The sequence below is a fragment of the Panicum virgatum genome, chromosome 3N (assembly GCF_016808335.1).
Source record: "Panicum virgatum strain AP13 chromosome 3N, P.virgatum_v5, whole genome shotgun sequence".
Taxonomy (NCBI): Eukaryota; Viridiplantae; Streptophyta; class Magnoliopsida; order Poales; family Poaceae; genus Panicum; species Panicum virgatum.
The window spans coordinates 3,801,564-3,827,734 of NC_053147.1; the positions used below are offsets into that span (position 1 = coordinate 3,801,564).

General features: G+C 44.8%; 4 protein-coding genes across 7 annotated transcripts; 2 read left to right on the forward strand and 2 right to left on the reverse strand.

Moving 5' to 3' along the window:
* Nucleotides 1-881: 881 nt before the first annotated feature.
* Nucleotides 882-6,131, reverse strand: LOC120666640 (coatomer subunit delta-1-like). The gene is made up of 12 exons (XM_039946531.1): nucleotides 5,956-6,131; nucleotides 5,141-5,201; nucleotides 4,927-4,966; nucleotides 4,390-4,613; nucleotides 3,720-3,962; nucleotides 3,159-3,324; nucleotides 2,641-2,945; nucleotides 2,020-2,206; nucleotides 1,788-1,941; nucleotides 1,489-1,551; nucleotides 1,302-1,398; nucleotides 882-1,202 (listed from the first exon to the last, which is right to left on the reverse strand). Exons 2-12 carry the CDS (start codon nucleotides 5,141-5,143, stop codon nucleotides 1,113-1,115), a joined length of 1,572 nt encoding a protein of 523 aa, XP_039802465.1. The 5' UTR covers nucleotides 5,144-5,201; nucleotides 5,956-6,131; the 3' UTR covers nucleotides 882-1,112.
* Nucleotides 6,132-7,537: 1,406 nt separating this feature from the next.
* LOC120666642 (pentatricopeptide repeat-containing protein At1g71460, chloroplastic-like) lies at nucleotides 7,538-11,065 on the forward strand. 3 transcript variants are annotated; one of them, XM_039946535.1, is made up of 2 exons: nucleotides 7,538-9,703; nucleotides 10,952-11,065. In XM_039946535.1, the coding sequence occupies exon 1, from the start codon at nucleotides 7,603-7,605 to the stop codon at nucleotides 9,691-9,693; it is 2,091 nt and encodes a 696-aa protein (XP_039802469.1). In that variant the 5' UTR covers nucleotides 7,538-7,602; the 3' UTR covers nucleotides 9,694-9,703; nucleotides 10,952-11,065. The 3 variants fall into 3 exon arrangements, with proteins under 3 accessions (XP_039802469.1, XP_039802468.1, XP_039802467.1); XM_039946534.1 differs by lacking the exon at nucleotides 10,952-11,065 and adding an exon at nucleotides 10,638-10,771; XM_039946533.1 differs by lacking the exon at nucleotides 10,952-11,065 and adding an exon at nucleotides 10,178-10,309.
* LOC120666644 (probable serine/threonine-protein kinase At1g54610) lies at nucleotides 10,178-15,530 on the forward strand. Of its 2 annotated transcripts, XM_039946537.1 has the most exons (9): nucleotides 10,183-11,968; nucleotides 12,290-12,727; nucleotides 12,800-13,084; nucleotides 13,158-13,475; nucleotides 13,590-13,817; nucleotides 13,930-14,030; nucleotides 14,129-14,231; nucleotides 14,488-14,814; nucleotides 14,904-15,530. In XM_039946537.1, the coding sequence occupies exons 2-9, from the start codon at nucleotides 12,293-12,295 to the stop codon at nucleotides 15,045-15,047; spliced, it is 1,941 nt and encodes a 646-aa protein (XP_039802471.1). In that variant the 5' UTR covers nucleotides 10,183-11,968; nucleotides 12,290-12,292; the 3' UTR covers nucleotides 15,048-15,530. The 2 variants fall into 2 exon arrangements, with proteins under 2 accessions (XP_039802470.1, XP_039802471.1); XM_039946536.1 differs by having other exon boundaries at nucleotides 10,178-12,727.
* Nucleotides 15,531-15,991: 461 nt separating this feature from the next.
* Nucleotides 15,992-23,792, reverse strand: LOC120666645 (putative methyltransferase At1g22800, mitochondrial). Its single transcript, XM_039946538.1, has 11 exons — nucleotides 23,024-23,792; nucleotides 22,778-22,916; nucleotides 22,217-22,286; nucleotides 22,037-22,101; nucleotides 21,859-21,937; nucleotides 21,491-21,559; nucleotides 17,313-17,331; nucleotides 16,948-17,012; nucleotides 16,774-16,863; nucleotides 16,459-16,598; nucleotides 15,992-16,378 (listed from the first exon to the last, which is right to left on the reverse strand). The coding sequence occupies exons 1-10, from the start codon at nucleotides 23,346-23,348 to the stop codon at nucleotides 16,482-16,484; spliced, it is 1,038 nt and encodes a 345-aa protein (XP_039802472.1). The 5' UTR covers nucleotides 23,349-23,792; the 3' UTR covers nucleotides 15,992-16,378; nucleotides 16,459-16,481.
* Nucleotides 23,793-26,171: the final 2,379 nt, after the last annotated feature.

Sequence of the window (26,171 nt, forward strand, 5' to 3'; positions counted from 1 at the left end):
TGATCTTCTTTGTTCTATCAAAGCAACTCCAGCAAATCATCTAAACAGCCCACTATCTAAAGTTTAGAGGGTTAAATAAAAAAGATACACTCCAACAGACCATCTACTATACGTCTATACACTTTATTTTAGAAAGGTCTCCAAATCTCTTCCTCCACCCTCAGTTCTTAAGGAGTCTCTAGAAAGCCCTCTACTAATTACAAGTTAGATTAAGAGCTATTGCTGGAGTTAGAACAAATTTAGAAGCCCTTTTAAAAATAAATGCAGCCCCATTAGCATTTAGAGGGACTAATTTAGAGTTTATTTCTGTAGTTGCTCTCAAAATAAGGCACCTTCCCTCCGTAAACCTCCATACCCAAACCCCACGGCTTTCTCCTTCCCCACCATTCGCCGCACCTATTTTCTCCATGCCAAACCCATGTGCCCTCCCAAGCAATCCATGCAGCACACAGTCATTCTTTGTTCCGTCGAGGGGCAAAAAAAAAAAAATCGTGTAGGTTAGAGAGAAGAAAGACATTGTCATGTTGTGCAAATGTGCATTCAGGAAAAAAATACTAAGAAAATGTCCATATTAGCTGGATCATGATGTGCTGCAAAGATTCACATTATTAAAGCTATTTTCTTACTATTACAGCTCATCTCAGGCAAGTTCATTCGTCGTTGATTGCCCTCTTGATCATTGAGAAATAATGGAATGACACGATAGTAAAACAACTTGAGGGGTAATAACTGGCTCAGGTTAATCGCTTTCTATAAAAGCTGGGTTGATCCTGTTTCAGAAAGAAATAAGTGGCTCAGGTTCTAAGCCTAGCCCGGGCAACCAACAAACCTGATCCTGGAAACAGCATTCTTAATAAGAGGGGTTAAGGACGGTACAAATCTGCGGGCAATCGAAACGCAAGAACACACATGCTTATTTCTTGGGTAGCAATACATCAGAACATCAATTTGTGCAACATGCTAAAAACGAAAGGGACCAAAAAGAATATTCTCCAAATGCAAAGTGATCCTCCCTGCCATGGCTCGCAGAAGTTCATGGCAAAATACATTGTCACTATCATGTGCTGTTGGAAGTATTTTAAGTGAAACAACACTCGACCTTGATCAGAGCATTAAACCACTTGGTAGTTAGCAGTGAGCAAACGAGCCCGCTGTGAAAACTTGGGAGGGTTGCCTTCCTTCAGAGGATGGATTCCAGTAACCTGAAAAGTTTCAGATAAACACAATTGACAAGGGATGAATAAGGTGGCACCACACATAGAAGGGTTCATTCGACCAGTGTGTCGGAACTGGGAACTAACCTTCAAATCACTGAAAGTACTGGATGCTGAAAACCCAACAGAGATGGGGAAAAATGATGATGGATCAGCTGGGGGAACGACAAATTCCATGGAACCACTGCAAAGGGCACAGAAAGCAAAAGTTAAGACACAAGAAGTCAATCTACAAAACAGAAAATCATGGGCTTAACATTTAAATATTTCCAACCTGCGATTCGACTGATCAATAAGGAGAATAGACCATTCCAACACAGAGTTTCTTGAGTCAAACCTGTTTGCACAAGGAAAGGTGAAACGGTAAAAAAAAGCTGAGACAACAAACACAAGCTCAATTGAATAAACATTAAACAAAGAAAGGTGCATCATGTAATGCCATGAGGAAATGGAATAATGCAGTAAGCATAACAGTTCTTTTCCAGGTTTATATAGTGTACCATCTAGGATACAAATGTTCAGTGAAATAAATAAATAACAAAAACTAAATTGAAGAGGAAAAGGAAACATTACTTCCACTCTCCATCTATCTGTCTAACACTTGGAGCCTCCCGAAGTGCTGGCAGAGGTATAGATATGATAACATTGTGCAGATCAAATATCTCAGAAGCGTCATATTCAATGTTGACATAGGTTTCATTTCCAGATACCGACGGCCAGCAATTGACTACACCGAGCAAAAGCATGTTACTGAAAGTTCAAATTAGCAAATTATTAGACACAAGAAAACAAAGTGATTTCGTACCTGATAGAGGTAAAGATGACTCATCCATCCCCTGGATTCTCCATTTCACCAGAGGAGTTTCATTCTGACCACTCGGGAAGGGCCTGTTTGGATCTTTTGCTCCCAAAATTTGCTGACTGTTAAACAGCTCCTTGTTGATATTTGGGTGTGTTTTGAAGCTAAGTCCAGGAATATCTTGGTTTTCAATCTACAACACACCATATATCAGAAAAAAAAGCTCATAAATTGTATGATTATATACAGCAATAAAGAACCTTTTGCCAATAATAAAAATAAACATCACAAGACACATAAATGAAGGTGAACATTACAGTATAGAATTGTGCTGTCTTTTGGGGCAGCAGTATAGGAAAGGCCACAACACTGAATAGAATACAACCTCAGTACAGACACATGACAATGCAAAATTGCAAATACAAATTTCTATACTACCCCTGGTTCATTATATTCGCCATTTCCAACAAGCAATCTGAACTGGCTGTAGGCCAAAATTTCTGTCTGCAATGTCAAACATAATGGACCGGAGGTAGTACTATTTCACAGTTATAGCTTTCCATACATAGTATAAAAGGGGGATGAAAACTAAGTACAATACTACTAGAATTTTAAGAAAAGCATTACCTGCAATTGGATGAAACCATCAGCATCATTAAGAACCTGAAGAGCAAGGGTTCCTTGAACATCGAAGTTATTAATACCTCCATCTCTTTTGACAACAACATTGAGCTTCTCTTCTATAGTCACTGTGACAGGATCACTTGGCGGGAGAGCAGCCGATCTTGAAGGAACTGTACTTGGTTGTACATCCTCCAAAATGACTTCTCCTTCAGCTTTCAATGATTCGAGGAATTGATTTGTCTTCTGTGTCTTGCCCAATTTCATGCCAAACCCTTTACCAGGTGCAGTAGCAGGTTGAGACGGACGACCTGTAGAAAAGTCGCTTGGAATTAGAATCAAATACAGGTCATATGCTAGCCCTGTATTGTCTCTAGCAATTTAAAAGCAAATCAGGATAAAACAGGACTAGATCCGCATGCAAAAAGAAGGAAAAAACTTTAATTCATTGACATAAATTGATGCAATAAGAGGCCTTTCTAAAGTAAAATATATATCAAGAAATACAAGAGAGGCCTTACTACCTTTGGGCTTGCTAGCAAATGAGTCCATGTCAGTGCTCAGTCCACCTAATCCAGAACCACTACCAAATCGAGAACCACTGATGCTCATATCATTGAAAGTTTTTTCAATCACACGTGGACCAGATATTGAAGAGTATCCTCCTTTGTCAAGTTTACCTCTTTCCATCTGCAACGAGTACCACACAAAATATAACCTGTTAGATATTAACAAAGAATACCTGAAAATACCATTGCAGTACAATACTAACTACTGAAATGCATACCCAAAATAGCCTGACATGAGATTACAATGAAAAAATCTTGGCAATGGAACCCGACTAAAATTTCCTCTAAATAGTCTGGGTCCACTCTACTCTGATGAAACTTTCAATCCATAAAACATATCCAACTTTTCCCAAAAAGGATTCAGACACATCTTTTATGTATGCTTATATATCACAGATTCCATCCCAGCAAGTTATTTTTAAGAGAAACTGGATTTGCAAAAATATGTTCTGAATGGATTAACAACTTAAATGAATCACAATGTATCCTAAATCTGGTGAAAAGAGTAGTGCAGACCCTCATTTTGTCAAGCTCATTAGCCTTCTTTTTCATGACATCCTTGGTTTCATTGATTTTGGCTTGCATCATCAGCTTGTGTGCCTTCTCTTCATGGCTCTCCATCTCACAATATTGTTTTACTTGTTGCACTGTAACATTTTCCTTATTTCCAAGAGATATGGCTTCATCGAAAGCAAATATAAGCTCAAATGCTGTTTTACAGACACCTTCCTCATCCAAGGAAGGGGAGTATTCAGGTACCTTACCAAAAGTTAAGGAGACCATCGTATTCAAATGTTGCTGTAAAAGAACATACCACTGAATAGTAGCATAAAGTTGATATATTTATACACAGCACTAAAAAATGAGATTCATAATGGTAAAGGTTTTGTATAGATACTTTCAAGTACCTACAGTGCTTGTTGTTTTTTATGTTTTTCCCCCTCAATAATATGTAAAAATCCAGATAAGCATGGATGTAATGTAAACTTATAACTTCCATTTTCTCCACAAGAATAGCCAGTACGGTTAATCTTGAACCTATCGTTATGAAAGTAAAGCTCATGAATTTACACCCCCTCCACCACCCCCAGCCCCCAGGTTCTATTTTAATTCATATAGATTAAATAGGATCATATAAATAAGGAAAACTCCAAATAAAAAGAAAATCTATGTGAAAGTAGGATACAAGCTTGGAGAGCAGCCTCAAAGTGTCCAGATCTTCAAGAATGTTGCTCTGCTTGTTTGTGATAAGTAGAAGATATAAACCTTCAATAGGTTGATAAACATAACGCACATTTTCTGTTTCAACATATGTGTGCTGCTTCCCAGTTCCAACCAGTTTCGGGAATGCAGCGAGTAATCCTTCGATTCTTATGCGAGGCATGTCAACAAACTGTCTTGACACTAGTGCTGCAATTGAAAACAGAAGAAGAGCAGCCTTCAGATGAGTCCTTTCACATCATTTAAAGAAAAAAACTAATAACCAGAGGGAAAGCTAGATAATCTGAAACATATAGTGATTTCATATTGTGTCAGCCCATAGGCTTGTATAAGTAAAGAGCCAACTAGTTAGCAATATGATACCAAATTTGTGATAGGATGCTACCATGCCCATGTAGCAAATGATGACTAAAACTAACAGAGGTAAATAACAGATAAATAAGAAGGTGCAAAATAAAATTCTATGGGATTTGACAATAACAAAGGATCTGAAGCACCATACCTTTTCCCGACTTTGAAACGATGGAAGCTGCAAGGACCACCTGAGGGTACACAAACAACAAAAGAAAAATCAATCAGCCCCTTCCAGAAACAAGATTCAACAACTCAATAGTAGCAAAGGGATAAACTTGAAATCAGAAGATCAAATCAGTTTACTAGCACTAATTAATTAGAGGAGTAAAAGTGAAAAAGGAAATGAAACCAATTAGCCATACCATTTTCAATCGCTTTGTTGATCACTCGATCGATCAATCACCAAGCCCACAAACTATGCACCTGCCATGAGAAACAATACCCAATGAGCAGAGTAGCCACAAAGACTTTCAGAGATGAGAAAAATAAGAAGGGCAATTGCCGCCAATCGAAGGTACTTATTTCCAACAAATTTGCAGTAGCTCTGAAAGCAAGGAAAGGGTAACTGGCTTGCCGCTGAGATGTGATCTCAGTTGAAAAGGCCACTTGTACTAACAAGAAGTTTTTGCACATAACACTGACAGCAAACAGGGAGTGGATCAGTTGCATCACATGATGCAGGGAACAATCATAAGGATTTTCTAATTCAGATGCCTAACGACAGATTGAAACATACAAACGATATGCTCCAAAAAACATTCTTGGCACGCTACTTCGCGCTTGCGTCGTGAACGCATTATCACGGACATACAGCTACCGGCCTACCGCTGGTGCAAAGCTGGCGCCGTTCAAGGCCGTGGAAAGAAGAAAGCGCAAAAAATGGACTGCAGAAATCCATCCAAACAACCCTACCGAGATATCATTCACGGTGCCGCATTGTAGATCGGCCGGAACAAGGCGTGGACGCATCGCATCCAGCCGGATCTGGAGGAGTGCGATGAGAAAATTGGCAGAGGCAGCCCGGATCTAGAAGAGCACAACCTCGCTACGATGCGCGTCGGTGGCCAGGAAAGGAGGACAAATTACGGAGAATTGTGCGGAGCAGATCGGCGGGAGGATGCCTGGATCTGGCTCGGTTTCGCTAGGGGAGGGGAGGGGAGGGGAGGGGCGTGCGTACCTCGCCGGCAAAGGTCCCGACGGAGGAAGGGCGGCGCCGCTCGCCCAGACGTCGCCGCGGAGAGGTGGAGATCCGAACGCGGGTCCAGATCCACTGGAGTTGGCCGACTGACTCCACCGGGCAACGGAATAGATAGATCTCCCCTTCCCCCAGCCTGGGCGTTTAGCCCCTCCCTGTCCCTAAGCCCGGTGTTGGGATTAGTCCCAATTTTTTACCAAGCCAAAATTATGGCAAGTTAATATATTGGCTTACCAAAATTAAATCATGCCAAAATGTTGGCAAAAAAATTAGGTATTCATTTGGTTTGGTGCCAACCAATAATCTCTTCTCTTCCAAGGTTTCAGAAGTTTCTAGTAACTTACCAAAATTTTGATTACAATGATCAATTTCTAAGCATGAATCAAATGATAGCCAAAGCTTTTTGGCATGCTTTGATTTTGGCATGGCAAAAATTGGTAGCAAACCAAGCAGGCCTCTAATCACGTGGTGATTAACATCGGCAATAGCTTCCGGTACAATACATGTATTGTACGATATATACGGGTTGACAGTGCAATCTATAGAGATTTATACGGTAAAATTACAATGTTCATGAGCAGTAGTGCTTTTCTCTCATGCTAAACTAGCATCAGCCAGCAGTACTTTTCTTTCACAATAAATCAGCATCAGTCACCAACCACAGCCAGCTGAACAAAATCATTTGCAAACTATAAACACTGGTTATTTATTTAGTATAAATGTAGTTTTGTTAGGATTCGAAAAAACTGACCTAGGTGCATTGTGCCCGCTGATTTCTAGTTAAGTTTTTCATATATAGCGGTGACACATATTTAGGCTATTTAATTTATATTATTGCCATCTAATTTAATTGGTTATCAACCTAGCTCTAGCACTAACACTCTCCAAATGTCTAATCTCTTATTTAACTTTTTCAATGATAATTGTACATGATAAGCGATAAGCACTGAACAAGCCTTGCTAGTACAAACTTGATGTAAACAACCAAAATTGAACCATAGCATATTGTGAGATGTGATGATATCGGACTTTCTACCATATACTTGTTTCCCTATACTTCCGAATAGAGAGACATGATATATACTTTCTTTAATCTGAGCAACCATTTCTCTGATTTTTCCTAAAATGGAATGGAGCAAGCGGCGGAGGCAGCGGTGGGGCGGGAGGGGCTCAAGCCCCCCTACCGCTGTAATCTCCATGAAGCCCCCCTAAGCCCCTCCTACAAATTTGAGAAGGAAGAAGAATGATGGGAGGGGCTAGAGGAGGAAGAAGGGGAAGCAACCCCTCCTGCCGTGATTCCTGGCTCCGCCACTGAATGGAGCACACTTGTTTATGCGAAGCAAGTAAAAGTTGAATTTGTTCGCTTATTGGTTCCTCGACGAGGCGGATGGAGGAGATGGCCGGACTTCGGTGGCGGACCGGAGGTACCGGTGAAGAAGATGGTCTCGAGGACTTCCTGGTGGCCGTGTGTTATTTTTTTTCTTTCAGGGTGTTCTCTGCAAAAAGGTAGGAATGTACTGTAACTTTTCAATTTAATACAGTCTTCCCTTTCGAAAAAAAAAAATCTGATCCCCTCCGCTCTATCCGAATCAACCTCTTTCCCTCCATAAACCTCTCCGCGCCCCGGCGATGCCATCCATGGCGTCCTCCGCCTCTTCTTCCTCTTTCTCTTCTGTCGCCGCCATCCGCCACCCCCATGTTCTCCATGGCAAGATCGCCTCCCCTCCCAAACCACCCACTCATCCATTCTCCGCGCGGCGTCCACCCCGCGCGCAGCTCGTCGGCGCCGCGTCCACCCCCCGCACCTCGCAGGCAGAGCTCCGTCCGGACTCCAAGAACGCCTCCGCGCTGTCCGCCGAGCTCCGCCGCCTCGCGCGCGCGGGGCGGCTCCCGTCCGCGCTCTCCCTCCTCGACCACCTCTCCCACCGTGGCGTGCCCGCCACCGCCTCCGCCTTCGCCGCACTCCTCTCGGCCTGCCGCTCCCTCCCGCACGCGCGCCAGGTCCATGCGCACCTTCGCGTCCACGGTCTCGACACTAACGAGTTCCTACTCGCCCGGCTCGTCGAGCTTTACCTCGCGCTCGGCGCCGCCGACGATGCGCGCGGGGTGCTCGACGCGATGCCGCAGCGTGGAGCGACCGCCTACTCGTGGAACGCGCTCCTGCACGGGCACGTTCGCCGTGGCCGCGGCGAGGCAGCGGGCCCTGTCGCTGACGCGTTCGCGGAGATGCGCGCCGCAGGGGCCGATGCCAACGAGTACACCTACGGCTGTGTGCTCAAGTCCATCTCTGGGAGCGCCAGGCCGTCGATGGCCATGGCCACCGCCACACACGCGACGCTCATCAAGAACGCGTTCGCTGGCGCGCCGGGGATGCTGATGACTGGGCTAATGGATGTCTACTTCAAGTGTGGGAAAGTGAAGCTTGCTGTTAGGGTGTTCGAGGAAATGACCGAAAGGGATGTCGTCGCATGGGGGGCGGCCATTGCTGGATTCGCGCACAAGGGGATGAAGAGAGAGGCGCTGGAGCATTTCCGGTGGATGGTAGAGGACGGGGTCAAGGTCAACTGTGTGGTGCTCACGTCAATTGTGCCGGTCATCGGAGAGCTGCGGGCGCGGAACTTGGGTAGAGAAATTCATGGATTTGTGGTGAAGAAGTTTGGAGATCGTAAAGATATTGCAAAGGTCTATGCAGGGTTGGTTGACATGTACTGCAAATGTGGCGATATGGTCTCAGGTAGGCGAGTGTTCTATAGCAGCAAGAACAGGAATGCTGTGTCGTGGACAGCTTTGATGTCTGGGTATACATCCAATGGCAGGCCAGACCAGGCGCTGCGGTGCATAGCTTGGATGCAGCAAGAAGGAATCAGGCCAGACCTCATTGCAGTGGGGACTGTCCTCCCAGTTTGCACAAAGTTGAAAGTATTGAGGGAGGGGAAGCAGCTCCATGCTTACGCTTTAAGGAGGTGGTTCCTGCCCAATGTCTCCTTGTGCACATCACTGATCACCATGTATGGTTCCTGTGATCGCTTGGAATACTGTCACCGGGTGTTCCATGATATGGACAAGAAGACCGTACAAGCTTGGACTGCATTGGTTGATGCCTATCTCAAGAATGGAGACCCATTGACTGCTGTTGATTTGTTCAGATCGATGCTGCTGACAAACCGTAGGCCGGATGCTGTTGCCTTTACCAGGATGTTGAGTGCCTGCTGTGATATTGGGGCATTAAAACTTGGCAAGGAAGTGCATGGTCAGGTGCTAAAGTTGCGGATGGAACCTCTCCCTTTGGTGGCAGCAGAACTAGTAAACATGTACGGAACGTGCGGAGACCTCAAGGCAGCACAGAGGGTTTTTAATCGAACTGAGTCCAAGGGATCCCTGACTTGCACTTCAATAATAGAAGCTTATGCAATCAATCAGAAGCATAAGGAAGCACTGGATCTTTTTGCTTGGATGCTGTCAAATAAATTTGTTCCTACCAAGGCTACTTTCGACGTGGTTCTGAGAATCTGCAATGCTGCAGGGTTACATGATGAAGCCCTTCAAATTTTTAACTCCATGGTGCAAGAATACAAACTGGAAGCATCTCAAGAGAACTTTGACTGCATCATCCACCTTCTTGTTGGTGCCGGTAGGATTTCAGAAGCACAGCGGTTTGCTGACCTGAAATCTACTCTGTTTAATTTACCAACTCCAGTTTTGGACTCTGAACAGCAGTGATTTTTTACAGGTTCTTTACCTTTTACCTCCTACCAATATGAGTTTTGTAATTTTTCAAAGTGATACCAATACTCCTTTTTATAGTTGTAAGCCTACTGCAAAGCAACATTCTTTCTGACCAACTAGCAATTACATCACTTCTTGAGTGTGTAATTTAACATTCATGATACTGTACTAGCAAGAAATAATATTGTTGGCATTATTCTCTCAGCAACAACATGATTTGCATCACAATGAAATATGCATTTTATTTTAGTTTGTTTTTTTATTATCATTATGAATTATTTGCTTATATTAGTATATTACACTGTCTTCAGAGTCCTATTTAATATGCTACAAGATATTAACTTCCCCTCTGCAGCACTCAGTAGTCAGTAAGCCATGACAATCTATAAATTATTTTTTTCTCAACTTTAGTTTTGTGAAGATTGAAAAAGATACTCCCTCCATTCTCTATTGATAGTCCTATTTCACCTTGACACAGTGACCAAGGAAAAGCAATCTTGCTTATCATCTAATTAATTTAACACAAGACTTTTTAATAGTCCCCAATAGCTTTGCTGGAAACTTCTTGTTACCTGTGCCATTTATTGCCATGGTACTTATCAACAGCGAATAGGACTATCATTTGAGAATATTTGAATTTTGGAAATAGGACTATCAAAAGAGAATGGAGGGAGTATTCTATTACCAACTAGTCCACTACCCTCAACCAAATTGTGGGAGGCCGCTGGCCGGGTATAGACAAAGTTTGGCTCCTGACCCTGCCAAAGCATGGGATCAAGTGATGAAACACTGGTGCCAAATGTTGATACACCAGCTACCAGATCACAGGACCTTGACATGTGATAAAAACAATATGACAAGCTTTTGCACTCCTTCATATGCACATCTATCTTAGATAGATCAATTTCTGAAAGTTGATGTCCATTCACGATATACGGATATATAAGGTGTCACCCTCCAGAATAACTTGCTTCATGCTGAGGACTGCTACCTACCTTGAAGCTTGAAGATGCAATATCAGCATGGTGAGCATTATACGAATGGGCAGATCTCCCAGCACCCCTGCTATCACCTGTCCTTCCATGACTCTGGTAACAAAGCCCAAGACACCACTATGTGACAAACTGGACTTCCCGAACGTGAGCTATTAGTATTTAACACTTCATAATGATATACAACCATGCTCCGAGATGCATATTTGCTCTGTGATCTGTTTGTTTTCCCTCCATTTGATTTATTTCTTGCATGGCAGTATGACATCGTGTCCACATCCACATGGATCTTTATTCTGAAGCACATAGGACAGCATTTATCCGGCTTCACACCCCAGCAAGCTATCTTCCATCTTAGTTGTAAATGTTATGTACTGTGTGCAAACCTCCAAAACAATGCCTTTACTTTGTTTGAAATTTGCATTTTCCAAATCCCAAAACCATGGGAAAATTCCCCTAGTACTTATGTACTGCCACCCTGCCGCTCTAGGAAGAGACATCTCTTCCAGATTTGTTAAACACAAGGCATTTCATCTCGTATTTGTTAAGCACAAGGCATTTCATCTCGCGAAAGATATCCTTCACAAATGGCTCATCATATTCAGGTCAATTAATTGAGATCCCTTCTGGCCAAGCACTTGACCTCCAAAAGAAAAAAACCACCACCTTATATCTACGGATAATTCCAATATTATGCAGATCTTTCTGTAATATGATAATAAATTAAATAACTATGCATGCTTGTTTCTTCTTGTCCATGATAGTGGCACGGAAGAAAAGAAACATGCATAACTGATAACTATTTTTAGATAATAAATATAACCATTAACTAATTTTAGCTGTTAGAAACCCTCTCATCCATTCCTTTCCTAATACCTGGTCGTTAGTAACTTCTAATGGTTCGCTTTTTTTCTCTTTGAATTTTTTTTTACATTTTATCACATGTATTTCTCTAGAACAAAGAAAGAAGAGAAATGAAAGAATTTTTGCAAAATCTGTCTTGCTTGGAATCTGTCTTCTATCTTGAATTCAATTTTATTATCTGTTGTTATTTTTTGCAATCACCCCTCTCTGTCCAAGTTCTGAAATGAGGAGTGAATGCCATAATGTTTTCTTGAAGAGGAAGAACATATCGATACCAGTTTTTTAATTCTTGTTGCTGGCATGTTCCCTCACACCAAGCTGAATTTTTTATCGTACATGGCTTTTTATCTTTTGCTTATGATGACACGTTCAACAAACTGTCCATAGGGTCAGAGCTCTGCGTTTTCCCAGAGGTGAGTTTCTATAATGTTTGGTGCTTCGTAGTACGTTTTAAAGAATTCATGTGCAGTTAATTTTTGGTATACTGGTCGGATTCGTACAAATTTATGTAAATTGACTGGCTGCCATCTTTGAAACTCTTACCTTAAGGTTTTATTTGTGTTTCACATTTCAGTTTGTCTCCAATCTAAGTCAATCCATCTTTTCCCTGTAAAAAAGGTTTCCATGTTTTTTCTGCCTAGAAATGTTTAAGAAACATTTAGTTTGTCTCTTAATATTATCTGAAAAGCATAAAAACTCACATTATGCTTTTCAATCATCGTTTGGAAAATCAGGCAATGGTCATTTATTGTCAAGTGCAGAGATTAGCAAGAAAAACTGCAAAAATTGGTTTCAGTGCGATTAACTCGTTCAAGAAGAAGGCATTGCATCTTATGGGCTGCCTTTGCTCTAAAGGCGCCAAAGATGATAATGCCACTTCTGGACACAGAACACCATCAAGGAGAGATGACTCTACGGTTGCAACAAGTACTGCGGTGCTGAATGCAAAGTCCAAAGAAAATACATTCAACTCCAGCACATTAGATTCATATGGTGGAGCGAAGGTGGTAGCTTTAGATGCTAGGATCAGCAGTGGTAACAATGCTGACCTTAAAGGGCTCTCGGGTGAGCATGTAGTTGCTGGTTGGCCAGCTTGGCTCATAAATGTGGCACCTAAAGCAGTAGAAGGATGGTTGCCTCGGCGAGCAGATTCATTTGAGAAATTGGCCAAGGTAAATTACTCAGTGAATGATTTCCTCAATGCAAAATACTTGAATAATTGCATAGATTCCGTTGTGTTGCAGATTGGTCAAGGAACTTATAGTATTGTGTATAAAGCTCGGGATCTCGAATCAGGGAAAATTGTCGCACTTAAAAAGGTGCGGTTTTTCAATATGGACCCCGAAAGTGTGCGCTTCATGGCTAGAGAAATTCATATTCTTCGGAAACTGGATCATCCAAATGTCATAAAGCTTGAAGGGATTATAACATCTCGTGTTTCACAGAGCCTCTATCTTGTCTTCGAGTATATGGAACACGACCTTGCTGGTCTTGTTGCAACTCCAGGCCTCAAGCTCACTGAGCCACAGGTGGTTATCACACTACTCTTCCATCGATCACTTAGAAAACATACATAAACTAAAATTATAGCACGAATATCAGATAAAGTGCTTCGTCCAGCAGCTGCTACATGGCCTTGATCATTGCCACAAAAATGGGGTTCTGCATCGAGACATCAAAGGCTCAAACCTGTTAATCAATGGCAATGGAATGCTGAAGATTGGAGATTTTGGCCTGGCCATATCCTATGATCCCAACAATCCACAACCGCTGACAAGCCGTGTTGTGACATTATGGTACAGACCACCAGAGCTTTTGCTTGGTGCCACGGAGTATGGTGTTGCTGTGGATATGTGGAGTACAGGGTGCATTCTGGCAGAACTGTTTGCTGGCAAACCTATCATGCCTGGAAGAACCGAGGTTTATTATCTTTCTTTTGGACACAAAGAATAAACCATATTAGTTTCTTTTCATCCTTGCTTTAGATTTTGTGGTTGAGTTCTCATGAGTCCTGTCACGACGATATTATGCTAGGTGGAGCAAATTCACAAGATCTTTAAGCTATGTGGGTCACCACCCGAGTATTATTGCAAGAAATCAAAGGTGCCAGAAACAGCAATGTTCAAGCCTCAGCAGCAATATGGGCGGTGTGTTGCTGAGACCTTCAAAGATTTCCCCCCTCCAGCTGTAGTTCTCATAGACTCCTTGCTTTCACTAGAACCAGAAGTTCGTGGAACAGCTGCCTCAGCTCTTCAAAGTGACGTGAGCTTTGCACTTCTTTTATGATAATCTTTTGTGTAGCGTGAGACAGCCTGGTTCACAGAACTCATGCTTGGATTTGTAGCACTTATGCTATGTATCAAACCTCTTTCAGTTTTTCAGAACCAAACCACTTGCTTGCGATCCTTCAAGCCTACCGAAACTTCCACCAAGCAAAGAATATGATGTTAGACTGAGGCAAGAAGAGGCGAGGAGGTACAAGTTGCAGACTTTACATCTTTTGATTTCACAACTACTTTGTTGGGGTTTGTTGTGATGCTGACATTCAGTCTTCCTCATTTCTGTTCTCCCAGGCAAAGAAATGCAGAGCTTGGTGGACGAGGAGCAGAATCTGTTAAACCTGGAAATGAGAATCATGTAACCAGTCGCGCCATTGATATTGCTGCTCAAGTGAAGGTGAGTATGATAGATGGACCAGATCGCTTCAGTACTCGATTTGGTAGTACCTTTGTTATAAATATCAGTAGGATGGTTTATAAGCTCCATATATTTTTAAACCTATTTTTAATGATAGAAATTCCAAAGTCTAAAAAGTTTCAAGAACAGTTACTCAAAGAATGGCATCTTAAACTATAACACCGCATCATTTCTTGAGGACTTGCACGATCAAGAGGGAATTCACCAACTCTGAATGCCTTTTGTCACCTTGCAGCAACCCACACATACTACTTCAAAGAGCACCTGTGAGAAGTTTAACCCGGAGGACAGCATGCCAGGGTTCCGGGTGGAGCCACGGGCATTGCCAACCTCAGTGCAGGTTCCTGAATGTGGATCAACATGGAACATGAGGGGTTACGCCGATCACCATGCAGTTCCTGGTCGTGTTTGCAGCTCTGTTCGTGTCGCCAGGAAGAAAGGATCATCGCATTCAAATCTACCACAGTATGATGCAACAGATTTGAAGAATGGTATTGAGGTTACCGATCACAACCAGCCAGCTGATAGGCCTGCTTCTTCTCAAAAGAAGGACCTACATGAGGTTAGTACTTTACTCTTCGAACAGAAAATTACACTAGGTTTCTTTCATTTCACATGGACTACCTTATGTCGATGACTTGCTGTAATCAGAACCATGGAAGGAAGTACAAAAGGATACACTACTCCGGGCCATTGATGCCACCAGGAGGGAACATTGACGACATGCTCAAGGAGCACGAGAGGCACATCCAAGAAGCGGTGCGCAAGGCACGCATTAGCAAGGGGAGCAGATAGCTAGGAGAACATAGAGCAGCTGGAGGTCCTTAGGAGAAATGAACAAGGGTTCAATGGTGCTGTTGGCACCTTCAACACTTAGAAATTAGAATTCATGCACAGCACTTTTCAGCGAGCTGCCATGTTAAACTGCTGCAAGAGTTCATACATGGGAAGGCAATATTGCTCAATACCATCGCAAAGATCAGTAAGTTGGGAGCATCATACTACAAAGAGAATGAGTGGATTACATCGCAAATATCATTTAGTTCTCAGGTAAAGAAATGAGCAAGGGGGTTGCAGAGCCTGGGTGAATACAGAGGTTTTTCTTCTTTGTTCTGTTTAGAGAATGAGCACCTGAATTAGGTTATTTTTCTAAAGTTTTGCTCTAGTTGTAATGTTGTCATCGTAAAGTTGTTCAACCCTTTTTCTGACAAAACTCTGGAGTATGAAACATATGACCTGACTTTGAAGCTCCAAACGAACAGTTTCATGTTTCTTTAAGACCTGACTGCTAGCTGAGGATGATGCGTCTAGAATAGCATGATGTATTTTCAGGTTAGCTTGAGTTCTTAACAAATGATCAGTCAATGCTATGTACCGTAAAATATTGGGTGATAACTGGAATGACCCTTTTTCTAAAAGAAAAGGTCGACTCTTTTTCAACCAGCAAGTTCGGTGTAGACAATCATTGTTGCGGCCCATTAGGGAAAAAGTACCACCGCTACATATGCACGCTAGAGTATTATTGGAGTCTGGATTCTGAGGCTTTGTGGTAGTTTATGTAAAAGGATTGCTAAGCCATACCACCAACAAAAAAAAAACAAAAAAAAAACTGAACACGTCTGAATTCTGATGCTTTGTGGTGGTTTATGTAAAAGGATTGCTAAGCCATATCACCAACAAAAAACTGAACACATTTGTTGAGTAAATAAAGTTTCGAGTCTGTTCTTTGTACTCACAGATATACCACAATAATAGTGGCAGTGTCTCGTAATAGTTGGATGCCGCAGGGAAACTGTTTTAAGTCACGACAATAACAGTGGTAGTGTCTTGTAACATTTCACATGTTCTGGCTTTCTGGGCTTCCTCAAACTCAGTATGAACAGGCAACATCGGTTCTCCATGCACTACTATTCGCAGCAGGATCATGGTAGATACAGATTAAATGATTTCCCACAGAAAATTGATACAACCAACAGAAGCGCACTTGCTTTCTGCAAATGTGAACCCTCAGAAATATGAAGCTTTTTTGAATAAAAGAAATATGAAGCTTCCGGGTAGCTGTTGGAAGAGTTCTTTTATTTCCCCATGTATTGTTTTTCTTTTTAGATCAAGGGGGTTAAGGAATACTGGTGACAGAAAACCAAGAGTTAGCAGAGTTGCAAAAGATAGCGAAAATAACACAAATGAACTTAATGCCAGCATTCACCTGACATTTTGAAGCAGCAAAGCTCAGTTCTCACTGGGAGCAAATTCTTTCTGTATGTCACTAAATGATATGGTCGCGGAACCCCTTCTCTTAGCCTTTTGCTGTGATGGATGCTCCCTCCAGCCAGTCATGTACATTACCTGTACAAAAAATGGTAATCAGAGACCCAGTTTGGTAATCATTTTTAATATGGGAATTAATTATTTCTATCCCAGATTAATTCAGCTTTGCTGAGAAAAAAGGATGTTGCTGAACCATAAAGTTCAAATAAGGTAAAGTTTGCTTTGTTTTATTCCAACAAGAAAAATACAGAACTTGAATTGTTGCTGGAATAGATCCGTCCTCTAACCCAAACATTGACTGGTAAATTGCTGCAGTTGCCAAGGCTGTATCCCTTTTTAACACCTGATAACGCAAAACCAATTCAAGTTCAGTTACTAGGTATGTAGCCATTTATCAAGAAGCAAGTATGGTATGTTAGATACTCACAGGATTTCTTTGAAACAGAGCATTTGTTTCCCCCATTGCTCTAAGATGTTCAACAAGTTCCAAAGCTAGTTGACAAAAGCAGCAAAACCACATCACATGTAAGTAACCCGTAAATCCCCAAAGTCAAAATCCGCATATTTCTTTGATATAGAATGAACTTTTATAGTATATTATCCTACAGCCTATGCAGATCCAGGATTGATATAGAAGTGACTGTTGCTATTTGATGGTATGTAACAGTAACCACACAGAAACCAAGAACAAAAGTTCAAATACACGTTTTGTCTACCATCACATAATATTGTAATGAAAACAGAAATGGAATAGTAATCATCATAAATTTTAAGTTTCCTTTTTGTACAAACCACTGTTGTATTTAACAGTGTCGGTACCCCAGGACTGGGGTACCCCCTCTTGCTGTGACTAGGCAAGAGCCTTTGTAGTCATCCTTGACTACAACCAAACAGCCGGACCCCTGCAGTCCGAAGTCCTGTCCTCCCGACAAAGGTCCGGACCTGTTCCACGGCCGGGGAAGGTCTGGGAACGCCACGTGTCCCAGGAAAAACAGGCGCTCAAGCGCAAGCAGCCAGGGCTCCGGACCTCCCAAGGAATCCGGACCCCCTCATAGGGTCCTGGATAGCAACCGGACCCCTCTCCAAGGGAAAGTTTGGACGCCCCGCCTCAGGGTGGTCCGGGGCCGACACGTGTATGAGGCCCTTGGTCTCCATATTGAGGTCCACCTACCTTCGCATTTATTGCGGTAGGTGGACGTCCACTTTGATATAGTGGAAGCCGAGGCGTTTGACTGACCAGGGGGCACTATTGATCGCGTATTACCAAGGCAGTGGAGCCGATGGCGCCGCCCATGCCGCGTCTGCCAGTCTGCCGTAACAGTCGGATACGACGGCTCGGCTTCACCCATTATGACGCTACATAATAGCCTCAGCAGGCCACGCCGCAAGCTACGCTACTCCAACGGGCGCCTCGCTGACGGGACAAGAGAAGACCCCCTGTGTCAGAAGAGCAGCAGTACGCATATCGAAGGAAAGATTCGCTACCACTGTAGCCACAGTCACGTTGGGCCCACCTGTCGGGGCATCAACGTTCTATGTATCCGCCCCCCCCTTTGAACTATAAAAGGGGAGAGCGCCGTTAGAAAACCTCAGGCTGGGTAAGAGCCAAGACCAGCAGAGGATAGATTCATTCACACAACCAAGACAATACATCTCCCAGTGGACGTAGGGTATTACGCTCCGGCGGCCCGAACCACTCTAAATCGTGTGTTCCTGAGTCCCAATCTCAGCGTAGATCTAGCCCCATCGCCTAGTACTTCCCCGAGTACTCCCTCACTGGGAATAGGCGGGTGCGCTCCGCCACCCGGCTGTGGGTACCCCTGAAAATCCCCGCGACATTTTGGCGCCGTCCGTGGGGAAGACAGGCGTTGGCTGGATCTTCAGGCCTCTGGGCTGCGTTCTCCCTCTGCAACGGCAAACTTGAAGATGAAGGAAGGCACACTCACTCCGCATGCTATGGCACCGGCGCTCCGACGACCTCGGTGCGGCGGCGCACGGCAGCGGCGTCTGCTGTGTGTCGCCACCGCGACACCTCAGAGCCGGCGTAGCAGCATGCAGCAGAGGCGCCGCTGCGCGCCGCCGCTCCTACGTCGACTCAAGGTTTTCTCTCAAGCAACGGCCACGCCCCCTCTGCGATGGCATGACGTCGGCTCAAGGCTTTCTCTCAACTTGGAGCCTAGAGCCGACAGCCATCCCGGAGGAAGTTGACTGAGACCTCCTGCCGCAGCAGCACCGGAGATCCACCTCAGCGTTGCTCGGTGCTGCTGCAGGCAGGACCCCGCCACCTCGTGCGGGGGCCCTTGGCGCTAGCACCAAGGACAAGCCGGCGAACGACCGCACTTCTCCACGCGTCGCACCGGTCCATCTGCTGCGCAAGGGTTCTGGTTTCCATCGGCAACGGCGACGGCAGGGGGAGGGGGCCTCTTCCATTCAAGGCCAAAGAATTTGTCTCATGCCATGTAAGCATGTGACAGCTCTTAGGCAAGGAGGGGCCCCCCGAGCTCCCGAGGTGATCCTGGATGATGCGGTTCAGGCACGTCCAAGGTGCCTTCACCTCCGAAGAACACGCTGTATAGCATGCAGCCGTAGGTTACTCCTAAGAAAGGAATAAGAGAATTTCTCCTTTGTAATAGCGTGGTGTCTATGTGTGTGTCCAGAGCGGTTAAGGTCCGACCTTGTAAACCCGGCCTCTGGCCCTATCACACGAACAGGCAAAAGCGGTCCGGAGCGGTGGAGGTCCGACCTCGTAATCCCGACCTCTGATGTATACCGTGATAACCACAATGATAAAGGAGATTTTCTTTCTTGACCTTATCTAGGCTCCACCCCGGTTACATTCATTCATTCTGGATGGCTGTTTTTTCGGTTGACCATTTCTTCCTCCCAAACAGAGTCTTTACCATTGTTGCTAACAATCCAAGTTGAGTTGCTGGCTTGTGGTTAGGTGAAGACACCCCTTCTAGCTGGAAGGCAGTCCGGACCCCTAGGGACCTGCTCTGGAGAAGTGGTATTTGTATCCTGGGGTAGAGAAGCTCCGCGTGGCTTAGCCTGGTAATGTACCCTAAGTTTACGTACTTCACTACCCTGTTACAAGTACTCTAGTATCCAGGACTGCTGACTTTAGAGGTCCCGGGCTCTCTTCTAGTATAAGGCTTGGTTTCTTTGCACCTTACTATGAGGTCCGGTAACATGCTTCATCGGATTGTCAGCAACGGCCGCTCCGGCGGAGACCGCTCGCCCCGGTCGCTCCAAGTCCACTCCGGTGGCCCGCTCCGGCGGAGACCGCTCGCCACGGTCGCTCCAAGTCCACTCCGGTGGCCCGCTCCGGCGGAGACCGCTCGCCACGGTCGCTCCAAGTCCACTCCGGTGGCCCGCTCCGGCGGAGACCGCTCGCCCCGGTCGCTCCAAGTCCACTCCGGTGGCCCGCTCCGGCGGAGACCGCTCGCCACGGTCGCTCCAAGTCCACTCCGGTGGCCCGCTCCGGCGGAGACCGCTCGCCCCGGTCGCTCCAAGTCCACTCCGGTGGCCCGCTCCGGCGGAGACCGCTCGCCCCGGTCGCTCCAAGTCCACTCCGGTGGCCCGCTCCGGCGGAGACCGCTCGCCCCGGTCGCTCCAAGTCCACTCCGGTGGCCCGCTCCGGCGGAGACCGCTCGCCACGGTCGACAAAAGCCGGGTCCGGGAAGTAGTGCTACCCCCTGAGCGATCCGAAGCCCGTGTAGCCGCTTAGCTTGGTTCCGTACCCTAAGCCTACACCTGCGTCGCCCCGTGGAGAGCACTCTAGTACCTAAACCAGGCAACAAGCATACCGGCCTCAGGGGTCCGGGATGCCCACTCTCTCCAAGAGCACACCAACGCAATCAAGTTGCGTAGGAACACATCACGGTGGTGGCCCCACCCGCGGGTTCGGACCTCTCCCGAGGTGGGCCCGGGGGCCACTGTCGGTACCCCAGGACTGGGGTACCCCCTCTTGCTGTGACTAGGCAAGAGCCTTTGTAGTCATCCTTGACTACAATCAAACAGCCGGACCCCTGCAGTCCGAAGTCCTGTCCTCCCGACAAAGGTCCGGACCTGTTCCACGGCCGGGGAAGGTCTGGGAACGCCACGTGTCCCAGGAAAAACAGGCGCTCAAGCGCAAGCAGCCAGGGCTCCGGACCTCCCAAGGAATCCGGACCCCCTCATAGGGTCCTGGATAGCAACCGGACCCCTCTCCAAGGGAAAGTTTGGACGCCCCGCCTCAGGGTGGTCCGGGGCCGACACGTGTATGAGGCCCTTGGTCTCCATATTGAGGTCCACCTACCTTCGCATTTATTGCGGTAGGTGGACGTCCACTTTGATATAGTGGAAGCCGAGGCGTTTGACTGACCAGGGGGCACTATTGATCGCGTATTACCAAGGCAGTGGAGCCGATGGCGCCGCCCATGCCGCGTCTGCCAGTCTGCCGTAACAGTCGGATACGACGGCTCGGCTTCACCCATTATGACGCTACATAATAGCCTCAGCAGGCCACGCCGCAAGCTACGCTACTCCAACGGGCGCCTCGCTGACGGGACAAGAGAAGACCCCCTGTGTCAGAAGAGCAGCAGTACGCATATCGAAGGAAAGATTCGCTACCACTGTAGCCACAGTCACGTTGGGCCCACCTGTCGGGGCATCAACGTTCTATGTATCCGCCCCCCCCTTTGAACTATAAAAGGGGAGAGCGCCGTTAGAAAACCTCAGGCTGGGTAAGAGCCAAGACCAGCAGAGGATAGATTCATTCACACAACCAAGACAATACATCTCCCAGTGGACGTAGGGTATTACGCTCCGGCGGCCCGAACCACTCTAAATCGTGTGTTCCTGAGTCCCAATCTCAGCGTAGATCTAGCCCCATCGCCTAGTACTTCCCCGAGTACTCCCTCACTGGGAATAGGCGGGTGCGCTCCGCCACCCGGCTGTGGGTACCCCTGAAAATCCCCGCGACAAACAGTATACTGATCAACATCAACTCCTGGAAGGGTGAAGCCTGCCCTTGTCAAAAGGTTTCCTGCATCACGGACCTTAAAAGGTGCAACATAAAGCCGCAGTCAAGAAAAATAGCCACATAAAGGCCAAGATAGAGTAGCTTTATGCATGTAACATTCAATCGAACTACTAGTTACCCGCAAAAAAAAAAATCTAACTACTAGTATACTTTAATAAAACAATATCTAACTAGTATACATGGCTGCATGGTCTAAATCATAAGAAAAAGCATCAGTAGAATTTTATTATTTAATTTTAACAAATATGCAAAGGAAGCACAAAGAAATGCCCCTTAAGCAAAATTTCGGAACATAATTACATAAATAAGCCATACTTGTGCCAAAGGTGACATTCGAGGACTGATGCCCCCCTCTCGTTCCATTTGTGCAATGGTGCATGCAATTCTAAGCTCCCTAGTATTGGAAACCGGTGAAAGACAGGTCAGACAGAGAAACTAAAAACTGAGAGAAAAAGGAATTTTAAATTTTCTCTACAATTTGACAGGTCATCACTTCAGTGTTTCTCCACCAAGAATTGCAGCGAGAAAAAGGCCATCAGGTTTCAACGCCAGCCTACACTGCATCCAAAAGGTAACAGGGCAAGTTAACGATAGTCAAGGTATTTCCTAGTAATCAACTGACTGTTCAAAGCCGAGCATAGCAATACAAATGGGTTCAGATTAAGAATTTTACCTGTATCATTGCTCCAGGAAGATCATTTGTCCAATGAAGCCCAAGACAGCTTATTATCAAATCCTTTGAGCTTCAGAAACCACGAACCACATAATGAGTAAATGCAGCAGGATCAACCTGTGTACTGCTGCTTATATTTTTGACAATGCAACAGACTCACTCAAGCATGAGTATAAGAAATCACACAAGAATGGTGAAATCATATTGTTCATCATGTATGCTTTAATCTGTAAGCAAGGTAGGAGGAGAGGAGTTGGAAACTGAACTAACAATGAAATAGTACTTTTTTCGTGCAAGAGAATTGGAAACACAAACATATGATTTTTCATATTCAATTCTACGATAGAAAAAAGTCACATTTTTAAATCAAGGTGGATCGACAAGACAACAATGGAAAATGACCATAGAATTGGCAGCCGATTGCCAGATCCCACAAGTACAGGATGTACATTAAAATCTCAGCAAAGTTATTGTGGGTTAGGTACATTTTACTCTCGATACAACACCTTCATGAAAGCAACCAAGAAATAAAAGGTAACCATATCTGGCATTGACCCTCACCTCTCTTTGATTGGAAGGAACTCCTCATCACCGACAACAAAGTGCGTCTCTGGTCCGTCATCGTTAGCATTCTCTGATTCTCGCCACTTCCTCACCATGTCGGGCGACATGTCCATCATGATCAGCTTCTCAATTCCACCTGAAACGAAAAAACTCAGTTCATTTCCGGGTCAAATTGATAGGATATTGACGGAGTAGCACCCCCATTAGTACACAGTAAGAGCAGAGGGGTGATGGGTGGCTCACCGCGGCCGTGGAGCAAGCGGCGGACGGCACCAGCAGAACCCCCGAGGCAGAGCGCGGAGGGGAACGCCTTCCTGCAGTCCTCAAGGCGGTCTAGGAGGTTCTCAGCGACGGCATCCACGAACCCGTCAGTCTCCCGCATCGCCCATGCCGCGCGGTCTCGGTGCCGGCGCTTCAGGTCGCGGTCGAAGATCTTGAGGCGGCCGCCGCCACCGTTGTCGCCGAGGCCATCGGCTGCGGACGAGGAAGAGATGTAGCGTCTGGGTAGAAGGTGGCGGTGGTGGCGGAGGAGTAGGAGGCGGCGAGCAGCTGCGGCCGAGGAAGCCATGGCGAGCACCGGCGGCGGAGAAGATGGGGGCCACGATGGCGGCCGAGGAAGCCTCTCAGGGCTGTTTGTTTCCACTTATAAGCGGATTCTCGGCCAAAATAATCGAGAATCCTACCCAAATGCCTAGCTTAATTTTCGCTTATCTGGAAAGCCGCTTATCTGAGAAGCGCAGAATACACATGAACTTCGCTTTCCTTCAACGCGGCATGAGAATCGAGCGCCTTTTCCTCGCCTACCCCCGCCTCTGCCCGTCCATAGCTCACCCCCGCATCCTATCCTCCCGACGGCGTCGTCCGTCCCTGCTATGGATCCGCGCCGGCGCCTCCTACACTCCCCGCGCAGGAGCTGCGCCGCCGCCCCTGTAGCACCCCTGCCCGGATCTGCGCCGCCGCCCTGCAAGCCGGCCCGATGCAAGCAACGCCTGGCGCCCCTACACGCCCCCTCGCGTATCTGTGCCCCCACACCTGCAGGCCCGGAGCCCCCAACGCAAGCAGCGTCCGGCACCCCTGCATGCTCCCTCCCTCTCTGCCTTTCCTCCCACTCTTGCTTTTTACTCCCTGAATGCTACTGTATGTGTTGCTACTAGATCCAATGAGTGTATTATGGTGTATTATTGTTGTTGCTAAATTGCATGTTTTGCTATATAGATGCTACGCACAATTTTTTTTCTTTGAGGTACTTGATGCTAGAATAATTTTTTGAATATAATTATATAGTCAAGATACTCAAAAAATATAAAAATTATTGAATTCTTTTTTATTTAGCAAAAAATGAGATATCATCAGACTCAGGGGTATTTCAGATATTTTACCACTCAATTCAGAGAATCGACTCAAAATAATCAGGATTGCCAAACACCCTGCTTATCCAGACAACCGATTCTCCAGACAGCTGGTTTATCTCAGAATCTTGATTCTCAGAGAAGCAAGGTCCACAAAAGGAGAAACAAATAGGGTTGGGCCACGTGATTGGGCTTTCCTGGAGAAAAAACTTTAAGGGGGTGTTTAGTTGGCGAAAAAGTTTGGGTTTGACTACTGTAGTACATTTCGTTGTTATTTGACAATTAATGTCCAATCATGGATTAATTAGCATCATTGGATTCATCTCGTAGGAATCAGTTAGACTATATAATTAGTTATTTTTTTAAATACATTTAATACTTCATGCATGTGTCCAAAAATTTGATATAACGAGTACTGTGTAATTTTTTTTGGAACTAAACGCAGTCTAACTGGGCTACTTTTTCCTGGAGAAAAAACTTTAACTGGGCTACTTTGTTTTTCTAATGGTGTCCAGTCAGTGGTAGCTTCTTCCGTCCGGCCCATGTTTAGCAGACCTGATTTGTTATTTTACCAAATTATGCAAAGTGAACACTTACACAATTCATCTACTATAGTCAACTTAGTCGGTGGCACTTTGATGACGGATGAGGATCAGATTTGCACAGGTCAGGTCAGGTGAGACAGATTGACCCGTCAGCTATCCAAATACTGTACACAGCAAGTGGAGCGGTACAAAAACTGTAAACCCTCGCTTCAGTCCAGTCCAGCGTAGGAGTACATTGTTGGATCCCTGCCCTGACATGAAATTTCCAGCCAAATGTGTGCAAAGGTAACAGTACTCATCGTAATATGATTGTTCTCCAATAAAAAGTGTGTCTTGAATTGACATCTTAAGTCTGACGCTTTTGATGGGCCGTGTTCAGATGCCAAAAAAAAAATTAGCAAAAAACATCACATCACTCGTTTGGACATATGGATGATGTCTATTTAAAAAAAATTGTACGAATGGGTTGTAAATCGCAAGACGAATCTAATGAGCCTACTTAATCTATGATTTGCAACAATGATGCTACATTAACCATTTATTAATTATAGAATAATCATGAATTAAATAGGCTCATTAGATTATCTCAAGAGATTTACAACTCATCTATGTAAAAAAGTTTTGTAAATAGACTTCATATAGTAGTACGAAATAGTAAGATTTTGTTTCAAAATTTTTTTGGCTAAATAAAGTAAGGGCATGTTTAGTTCCCAATTTTTTTGCCAAAATTTTTTGGCCACTTTTTGGACACATGGATGGAGCATTAAATGTAGTTGAAACAAAAAACTAATTGCATAGTTTGAATGTACATGACAAGACGAATCTTTTAAGCCTAAGTAGTACATGATTAGCCATAAGTGTTACAGTAAACCACTTTTACTAGTGACGATTTCCAAACAAGTTATGAAATTAGTTTTATAATTAGTGTTCGAAAATTCCTTCTGATATTTGGTCAAACGTCTGATGTGACAGCTAGAGAAATTTTTTTTGCCAACTAAACACGTCCTAAACACATCAACGAGTGTCCCACTCCAACACAGCTCGCAGCCACTCGTGCACTCTAGATGATAGCACATCCACAGCAACCACGCAAAATCTGCACTTCCATAGAACATTTTTTTTGCCACTTTTCCCATAACTTTTTTTTTAAAAAAACGCCTATATGTTTTTTTTGGTGACGGATTGGTAGGTACAGGAGTAAAGCGTTTCCTAACTGTACCCGCCTCTTCTCCACTGAGTCCCTGTTTAGTTCTTTACAATTACATGTAAACGCAAAAAAACCATAAACACATTAAAGTGAAAAGGAATCTTGCTAATTTGAAGTACTAAATGAAGTCTATTTACAAAATTTTTTGCATGGTTGGGTTGTAAATCGCGAGACGAATCTAATGAGCCTACTTAATCCATGATTTTGCAACAGTGATGCTACAGTAACCATCCGCTAATTATTGATTAACATGAATTAATTAGCATCATTAGATTCGTCTCGCGATTTAC